The sequence below is a fragment of the Sinocyclocheilus anshuiensis genome, unplaced genomic scaffold (assembly GCF_001515605.1).
Source record: "Sinocyclocheilus anshuiensis isolate Anshui unplaced genomic scaffold, SAMN03320099.WGS_v1.1 scaffold603, whole genome shotgun sequence".
Lineage (NCBI taxonomy): Eukaryota > Metazoa > Chordata > Actinopteri > Cypriniformes > Cyprinidae > Sinocyclocheilus > Sinocyclocheilus anshuiensis.
Window position 1 is genome coordinate 517,257 of NW_015551055.1, and position 10,308 is coordinate 527,564.

General features: G+C 38.4%; 1 protein-coding gene across 1 annotated transcript in view; it reads left to right on the forward strand.

Annotated features, from left to right (window-relative positions):
• LOC107661959 (RELT-like protein 1) overlaps positions 1-10,308 on the forward strand; it is a 19,659-nt gene that overhangs the window by 8,496 nt on the left and 855 nt on the right. The window contains exons 2-5 of the mRNA XM_016451783.1: positions 1,250-1,450; positions 3,788-3,862; positions 5,092-5,143; positions 8,769-9,014. Coding sequence (XP_016307269.1) covers positions 1,250-1,450; positions 3,788-3,862; positions 5,092-5,143; positions 8,769-9,014 — 574 coding nt within the window. The remainder of the gene's footprint in view (positions 1-1,249; positions 1,451-3,787; positions 3,863-5,091; positions 5,144-8,768; positions 9,015-10,308) is intronic.

The window sequence follows — 10,308 nt, forward strand, 5'->3', positions numbered from 1 at the left end:
CTTTAGTCTTTGCAACTTTAGGGATCTTATCTATTCACAAACAGCTTATAACACTCCAAAGAGAAAGGAAAACTTGAAATCACATCATATGACCCCTTTAAACATTCCAATAACTTGACAAACTCAGTTGTCTTCCTTGTTCCATGTTATCAAATGGATTTTCCCTTTTTAACAACAGTAAAAATTCTGTTAATTTTCTCTGTAGGAGAATTGATTTTTAACAATAACTCATAAATAAACATTTAAAGACAAACCTACTCTGAACTACAAGGTTGTAAATTGGTGGTATTTGCTTTTGTTGAAGACATAAGCCTGTATTATTTGAACAATTTTTTTTAAATGATTGTTTTGTAGTGGAATTCTTGAAGAGAAACTACATTACATATGATTCTGCAAAGAAATATCCAACAAAAAATCAAATCACACAATAAGAACACTAGCGCTAACCAACTCCCATGAAGCACTGCGAACAATGTGTAGTCAGTCTCCCTACACACTCAAACTACTTAAATACACACACACACACACACACACACGGTATAGAAAAGAATCACCCCACTTTAAAATAATCAAATTTTGTTGCTTTGTAGCCTGAAATGAAGACGGACACATTTGACTTTCAACTGTGATCAGCTGTGGTCATTTTGATTAGCTCAGCATGAAAAGAGCTTACCTGGAGCATTTCAGTCCTTGGCAGTGCAACTGAAGCAAACAATCATCTATGGGCACCCATAAAAAAATCTCTGGGATAAAGTTGTGGACAGGCACAAGTCAGGAGATGGGATACAAAAACGTTTCAAAGGCTTTATCAATGCCTAGAAGCACAGTGAAGTCTATTATTAAGAAGTGGAAGGGGGTTCTATAACAACTGTATAAATAGCGCTGTTGAAATCATGAACCATGATTAGCTACTTGCTATTGCTAGTCAGAAGCTGCATCCAAAATCATATATTCTGAGTAGGTACTTCTGCTAAATAAGTAATTATTTCACAACTGTTAAGTTCTGTATAGCATGAATGTATGTATGAATGTAATCTGGACGTACTGCATCCGTCAGGTTGTCATTGTCATGTGGAGTATACTAGCATATAAAAGCCAACAGATATTAAAACAAAGCCCCAGAACTGTCAGGTGTTGTAGTGGGTCAAACGGTCTTTGATTTCAAACTATAAAATCCATCTAATCAGTCTATCAGTTTGTACCGTATAGAACTTTTTTTTTTGTATTGATTAATTTCTTCTCTCTTTAGATGGCTATGGTGATGGGAACTCAGTTAACCCAGAGTATATTGCCTTTTTTTTGGTGCTTTTCTTCTTCCTGCTGGGGCTTCTGGGTGTCCTTATCTGCCACATACTGAAGAAGAAGGGGTACCGCTGTACAACTGAGGCAGAGGAAGATGATGAGCTGGATAAAGACAATGACGAAGAGGAGAAAGATCCAGAAAAAGGAGGTGAGAGTGTTTTGCTGACATTTGGATAACATTAGATTGCATATACTGACCATGTTTCTTGAAACGGCCGAAGAAGGTCAAACTTCCTCTCAGACAAATGGCACTTCATTATGCAATTCCTGTGAGTTTTATTATGGACAATACAATCAGTCGAAGGACCACTGAAGGTTACAAGTGGATGCATGACCTCATTCCATGGTGTTTCAAGTGCTTGTGGGATGGTGGATTTAAGCTGACATTTATATTTTATTTATATTCAGGCCACTTGGAAGCAGTTTTGTTTTTCTTGTTTTGAGACATTTTTTAGGAAGAGAGGTGAAGAAATGTCATGGAAAAGAAAGACTCCCAGAAATGTAGCCTCTCCTAACACACTCGCTATCATGCTTGTCTTATTTTATCTCATTAAAGTTGCTCATCTTCTCGTTGTTTTGACACGCCTGTAATTGTATCTTGAGTATTCACATAATCCGTTTCAGTATCATCATTTATAGATTGGAGAACAGACAATACTTTATACTCCGCTGCTGAGTCGTGTTTCTTCATCATCCTTCCTATCACCGTCTTAGGGAGTTTTTGGGAGTTGGCTATAGCATTAGGCCCTGCCAAAGTCACATCACGTATGCTAAAGAATACATTTACACTTTTACCAGCTATAGGAAGAGAAATTCAACTCGACACACACCTTGTGGTTCAGAACTGGGCTGGCCACAGCAGTGCAAATTGTATTGTATTGTTCTCAGTGTTCACTTTGCTCACACATTACTGTTTGTAGTCGTTTTTGTCTTTGCGTCATTTAAAACCGTATATTAGTTTGCATGCTTTTCTAGGAATGTTCATGTGGCATTGTCTGAATTCTAGGAAACTTAAAAGTGTGTGCGTGTGTGTGTGTGTGTGTGTGTGTGTGGACTTGTTTAACCTGACACAACCCTCTCTTTCTTTTACTCTCTCTCCTCCTCTTTTTCTTTGTCTTCAAATCTTTGGATCATATCTCATTGCATGTGATTCAGCACTAGTTACATATACCCCCCCCAATAATCAAATGCATTTATTTATACAAGGCCACGTATATTATTTATACATTATAATATTTATTACTATTTTTAATTAACTTTTATTTTTCCATAATTTTAGTAATTTTATCTGCTTTTGTCATTTTTTAAAATAGTATTTCAATATAGCTTTTTTTCAGTGAGTTGCCAAGGCAACATTTCTTCAAAGCCTTTCATAATTTTTTTTTATCTAATATCTGTTTTTTTTTTTTTTTATATTAGTTTTATTACAATTAACAAAAAATGATTTTAATAGTTTTAATTGTAGTTAACAATTAGTAAATATAAATGCTGTTAACAATGCTGTAAATGAGACGGATTAGATTTCTTTTTGTATTATTTATTTATTTATTTATTTGTTTATCAGAATGTCTTTTTGAACTAGTGAGAGTAATCCGAGCCACTCACCCACTTCTATGAGCTTGTGCTCTCATCAGGATCTTTGGGCTCAGTGGATGGGTTTATAATGATTGTGGCTCTGATTAGAGAGAAACTGAAATGCAGCTTTGGGGTAATAATTGTGGGTGTAATTTTGTCTTTTTTGTTGTTAGTAAACCTAGACTGTATGTATTTTGTCAATGTGTATGGAAATTATGTAGCTGTAGATTAATACATGCAATAAAAATAAAAAGTAACAAAAACAGAAAGCAGATGATAAACTTTATATGACTCCAGAACTACACATTTCCCCGTCTGATCCCCAGCTGTGAGAGCAAATCCAACACAGGAAGTCTGTCCCTTCCAGCAGGGGCCCATGGCTTCAGGAAGGACATGGGTGGTGTGTGTGTGTTTTCTGTAAGCGGCCCACTCTGAGTTCGCCATCTCTTCCATCTCCAGATGCCTTTATGAGGCCTTTCACTGATGTCAACAGACTGTATTTATTGTTAGTATTGTAAAAGTTTTTTTTTTTGTGATCATAAGCAAGGCCTTTTTAGTACTACTGTGTCAGAAAATACAATATTTCATACCGCCTGCATATTGAGTGTCATTAATAACAACCACTAATAACAGTTGGTTTATGATGGCAGTTTGAGACAAAGGCTGTTAAACCCGCACACTTTTTATGGATGTTTTGTGCCACATTTCTGCATTGGTTCTGCTTGTATTGACATAAAACACTAAACAAACTGAGTGGGTCTTTTTGCTTTTCAAAAACGGATGTCACTTTTAATTCAATTTTCACTTAATTATTTTCTTTTTCTAACAAAGGCAAGTTGACCAATATTCAATAGCTCAAAGTATTATTCTTCCATTTTTAACACAACCCATCTCTGTCTCTCTCTGTCAGATCTGAATGACACCTTCAGTGAAGGCAACACTGACACAGTGGGCCGAATTGTTCACTTCATCATGATAAATGAAGGTGAGCTGAATGAATGTATGGATAAAGATGACTTTAGGCATCACTAGATTACACACTCATTACACTGAAAGATCATATGAGCGGTTTGACAGACCCTGGTTAAGATTAGTCTCTAGGACATAAGGCCTTTCAGAACTGATAACATGCCTTTGTGGGGTTTTTATTACTGAGGGAAATATGAGGTGTAACCAGTCAGTCACGTTGAGTGTAATGCAGAATTAATTGTGACCGAGCATGAACAATCCTCAGCTGACCTCAGAGCAGTAAATCATTATGAGGTCACCCCAGACAACATATTCTCTCAGTTACAGAGTTTTTCCCCAGGTTGATTCAAACATCTCCATTAATTGACTTTCCAATCATGAGTTTGTTTATCTTGATTTCTTGTTGATGCCTGTAGAAGGTGTTGTCTGGTTCACTTCAGGCTGTGTGACATTGCATCGTAACAACTTCAAAGTGTACAAGAAAAGTTCAGTTGTACATAAAAAGGGAAAACTGATCTGAGAATGAAAAATAGAGAGATTAAAAAAGTGGAACTATGGTTTTGGTCTGTTTGAACCTGTTTAGAAAAACATCAATGGTCACTCCATGGTGACACCATCTGATCAACAGCATTTTAAACCGTTTCTTCCCCATTCGTATGACACAAACTGTGGACAGGAAGTGATACTACTGCTGCATGTGTCTTGTGTATTTGTGTGTACATCTTTCATGATGCTCCATGTCCACTGTTTGGTCATGGTGCATGCCTAGCAACACATTATCGTTTCAAAAACAGGCATATTCCTGCATATCTAGTGGATGTTTAATAAGAAGGTATATAGCAGTCAGCATCTTAAAATTGATAGGATGTTCTTCTGTGTAAACGGAAGGAACTGAAAGTTTTGTGACGTGCTAGTCACTTTCATTGCCAGTGATTGCACAATTCATGTGCCACTGTGCGAAAATGTTAACATTTTAAAGTTGATCGCCTTTTTGAAGGCAATTTAAATTGAAACTACCCCGATGTCATTTCAAAATGAAACTAAATGATGGCTTGAACCTACGCTCTGTCCACTGTAATTGCGAATATGTGCTGCAGTAGTAGTTGCATCAGAAGGCAGTCAGCTGCTTTCATTAGTCAGAAGACTTCACTTTGCTTAATGGTTCTGCATCTGAGGCTGCAGACTCTCTGTGCTAATTTAAGGAGTCATTTAATGAACACTCTCTCTCTTTAATTTTTTCACCAGCCAACTCCGACGCACTCAAAGCCATGGTTCAGGACAGTATAGAATCGGAGGGGTAAGACCTTGTTTATGTCTTACCTATATTTGTTTTCTGTTCTCTCTGTAATGGTGTCCTGAACTGGCATATTTATTAAAAAACCTAACAAATTAATTTCCATTATTCATTTATAAATTCACTTTATTATGGTGATAATTCAATATGTAGTCTGTTCAGTTAGAACAAAAAGCTAAGTAGAAGTATTTTCACTAGCTCTCAGCATATTGGATCCTCACTGTATATAAAGAAACTTATATACAGTAATACAGTAGCATTCTTGTAAAACAAGCATGAATGTTTCATTAGACATGGATGTATTATTATTAGCTTATGAAACTCAATAAGTGTTTTGTAAGTCAGTGCCCCATCTCCCCACAAGATGGCGATGTCACTTCTTAAATAACGGCAGCAGCACAAGAGGGCAGACAGAGTAGCATTGAGGCATAAAGGTGGTTCTGTCTGTCTCATATGACACATCGTGGGGGAAATCACCATGAAGCACAAAAGCATCAATCACTGACACTGCTGCAAGCCAGAATTAGATCCAGGAAGACTTTCAAAACCACATATACAGAGAAGTCACAGAATATGAGTCTGGGTGGAGCATTGGTCTCACCTTAAGATGTATGTAAATGTCATTGTGCTCCATTTTATCAGCATTATGACATCAGTTTATAGAAGGTGAAAGTTAATTGCCTAGTACTGAAAATGTATGCTGTGACATCAAGATTAAGGTCATTTTTAATCTTTTCAAGGGATCTTCACTTTTTTTTTTATCTCAAATTGCTCATATACCTGCACTACACCTTATTCCTGTAACATTTCAAAATACATGAGTGAATGTTTATTCATCCTGAAATGGTATATTTGAACTGTTTCGTTCATCTTATGCAATTCACAGTCTTACACATCAGTCACTAGGTTAAAGGGATAGTTCACTCATAAAAAAAAAAAAAAGTGAATGAAAAATCTGTGAATGACAAATTTTTATTTCCGCAGTGGAACAAAAAGGAGATAAATAAACTGGTTGCTTTCAAGCTTCAACTAAAAGGGCCATAAAATCTTAAAAGTGGTCCTAAATGTGTACTTTAAGACTTCTGAACTCATATGATAGCCATTATTCGATGATAATCTTCCCCTCCATTGAGCTTTTAACTCAAGAAAACTGTTGGGACCAGATCAAATCAGTGAGAGAACCTGAAAAAGTACAATGCTGAATTTTAAATATATATAAAAATAAATGTATTTTATGATACCTTTGTGGTGCCTTTTATCGAAGGATATAGAAGAATTCTTCAAAATGGTTCCTTTTGTGTTCCATGGAAGAAAAGGTTCATATGGATTTCAAGTTAGGGAATTCCTTTAATCCTTCCTTTTCCCCAAATGTCCTCCTTTGACGTTGTGTGTGTGTGTGTGTGTTTCAGTTGGTCTGAGCATTCATGTGAATAATAGATTTGAGTTGAACAATGACGTCACTCTGCTTGACACACTGTATAAGCAGCAGAGTGGATTTGATCTCTACTATTTTGAACACAAGTATGAGACCAAAAAATAGAGACTGAAAAGAGGAGCAGAGCATCGGGAAAGTAAAAGGTTTAGAGCAATCAGATGCTGTGACAAAAGGAGCTCAGGATGGAGTGATTAGGAAGTCAAGAGAAGAAGAGGAAAATAAGGAGTGGTGCTCAGAATGAAGGGTGATTGGGTGTTCTGCAGAGGAGATGTTGTGCTGTCCATTCTCCAGACAATTACTGAGCGTACAGGGCATCCATGGGGAGATGAGTCCGGGGGTGGCGCTTGAGCGGAGGGCTTTGCAAGTTAAATGTCAATTTACATGCTTGCAAAATTTATTTCGTCAGAAGTCAGTGGCTATTTGTAAAAGTTCGAAAGTGAATAAAGATGCTTTCTGCAGCTAGCAGTGTTGAAAAAGCTGCTTTAAATTATGAGTAGGTAAATGTTTCACTTTATCAAGACCCGCATTCTTTTTGTTCTGTGCATTATCAATACACCGCTGTAAAGTTTTACCCCAAACCGTTGTGTGTGTGTGTGTGTGTGTGTTTCAGTTGGTCTGAGCATTCATGTGAATAATAGATTTGAGTTGAACAATGATGTCACTCTGCTTGACACACTGTATAAGCAGCAGAGTGGATTTGATCTCTACTATTTTGAACACAAGTATGAGACCAAAAAATAGAGACTGAAAAGAGGAGCAGAGCATCGGGAAAGTAAAAGGTTTAGAGCAATCAGATGCTGTGACAAAAGGAGCTCAGGATGGAGTGATTAGGAAGTCAAGAGAAGAAGAGGAAAATAAGGAGTGGTGCTCAGAATGAAGGGTGATTGGGTGTTCTGCAGAGGAGATGTTGTGCTGTCCATTCTCCAGACAATTACTGAGCGTACAGGGCATCCATGGGGAGATGAGTCCGGGGGTGGCGCTTGAGCGGAGGGCTTTGCAAGTTAAATGTCAATTTACATGCTTGCAAAATTTATTTCGTCAGAAGTCAGTGGCTATTTGTAAAAGTTCGAAAGTGAATAAAGATGCTTTCTGCAGCTAGCAGTGTTGAAAAAGCTGCTTTAAATTATGAGTAGGTAAATGTTTCACTTTATCAAGACCCGCATTCTTTTTGTTCTGTGCATTATCAATACACCGCTGTAAAGTTTTACCCCAAACAGGCTGGATGAATCAGCCTGAATCTCAAATCATTTTGGATCGCTCTGCTCATAGTTTGATGCATTCCTCGAAAAGAACTGACTCAAAAGAATGAATCTTTTGCCAGCTGGGCATTTCATTTAATATTTTAAGCATAGTGATATAGCATTTTGTGTCGCTACACTGCTACTTGGTTGAAAAAGTAGCTCGCTACTGAAAATGTTACACTATTTTAAAAGTAACCTCGCTACTGAAAAATTTAGTTTGGCTAGTAACATGTAGTTAACTTGTAGCTAACTCAACACTGGCAGCTAGAAGGTGTAGTTACAACATCTACCAGCAGGGGCTAATGAGACCATGGCACCCAGCAGAACCTTGACCCCCAATGACTGCTTTAAAGTGACAATACCTTTTTAATTCAATGTTTACACAGTCAATGATCTAACTAACTGATTTCATGTTTTAGTTGTGGCTTCCATCGCAGAACACACCGAATACACTTCTGGTGTTGTGTGTGTTTGCATATGTGTCTCTTGCTCCTTTGTTCCTCATAGTCCCTCTTGCAGGTGGCAGTTGAAGTATCTGTCCTGCTCTTCCTCTGCCTCTCAAATGAGGCACACGTGCATATGCACACAGAGCAGAACAACATCCCGCAGTGTAATGAAGACAGATAAGAAAAGACCGCTGCATTTCCCTCTTTATTTTTTTTTTAGTTGGCAGAGTGGAAGGACAAAATAAATAGAGGGAGAAGGAGAGAGGAGAAGACAGATAAAGCAGCAGGGGAGAGAGTTGGTCTGTCTTTTAAAGTAACTGCTCCAATTGTGCTGTGTTTCAGCTAAAATATAGTACCTTTCAGATATAGAAGCAAAAGCTTCCAGGGTTTAGTGAAAGTGTAGTGTAGTGTTCTCTGTTGTATGTACCAAATTTTGGCAAATGTAACTAGTTCGTCATGCAGTTTCATGCAGTTAAGCTGATATTTTTCTGTTCAATTTCCTACAGTCGTCCTGTGACGCCCACCTCTCCAAACACACCTGCCAGCCCAGAGAGCCCTGCACTGCCAGGGTTGCCACCCAGCGCAGCCAAACACACCTGCAACCACCTGCACACCATCGGAGGGATCGGAGGACATAAGAACATCTGCAACCGCTGCAACCAGAAAAAATGGCCTCTGATGAGACGCCCATCCAGCAAAAAACTGGACAGACGCAGTTACGTAGGAGAGGTCATAGTGCTGTCTGTAGGCAGGTGTGTGTTACGTACAACACTTTATATATGCAGAATTACATGTGAGGGATAAGTCAGGATATAGATGAAGGAGACAAGCCTGGTGGAAAGGAACTGTAGTGAGTGAGTGTGAGTGAAGTACATGAAGTGACGTGTGGCCAAGTATGGTGACCCATACTCGGAATTTAACCCATCCAAGTGCGCACACACACACACCGTGAACCAGGGGCGTGTCTAGAGCATTTTAAATGGGGGGGCCAGTCGGGGGCACTGGCTCAAAAGAGGGTGGCACAGTTTTTTGTGTGAGTGAAGGAAATCCGCTTGGGAGTGGAGAGATTCGTCCTCGCACACATGGATCGCGTAACATTATGCGCTCTCGACATTGTCATTAAGATCACACTATAGAAACCGCCTAAAATTAGAAATTTACTAAAAACAAGCCTATGGCAAGACATATGGTAGGGGGGGCACCTGGGGTGGCCAGCCAAATTTCAGGGGGGGCCGGTGCCACCACGTAGACACGCCCCTGCCGTGAACACACAGCCATATTGCTGCGGCGCCCGGGGAGCAGTTGGGGGTTCAGTGCCTTGCTCAAGGCTCTCACCTCAGTCATGGTACTGAAGGTGGAAGAGAGCTTTGGTTATTCACTCCCCCCACCGACAATTCCTGCCGGACCTGAGACTCGAACCAGCAACCTTTGGGTTGTAACTCTCTAACCATTAGGCCACGACTGCCTTGTATTGGCTCAAGCTCACAGCATTCGGCGCAAAGCTGTCAATGAGGTTATAGTTGGGCGATAAATTGATACTGATATTTATCTGAAAAAATAGAAAGAAGAAATATAGCCAATATTTAGATGATTAGAGGTGTTTCTAAAAAATCTGGATGTACTACACATACTCAAGCAGGCGTGATGCTCATGGTGTTTTCAGCGTCTGCTGTCTCACTATATGAGGACACTCCACATGAACTTCATCTCTACAGTTTTTTTTGTGATAGTTCATGTTACAAGCATTTCATTGTTTTATTTGATAAAACCTATTGCATTATACAATTCAAAAGGTCTTCACAACAAACCCGCAAAATAATAGGCTGTTGTAACTTGTAGAAATTATGACTGAAATATATAACTACTACTATTTTTTTGTATATTAAAATGTACCTTTAAAAGTAATAATAATAACAAGAAATAATAATTATACAGTGAATGTAAACATTATACATTTATTTATTACTATTATTATTAATAAAATTAAAGGTTTATTTTGATGGTCCCCCATTCTACTGATTATAAGTAACTTTGCAATCAACTTAT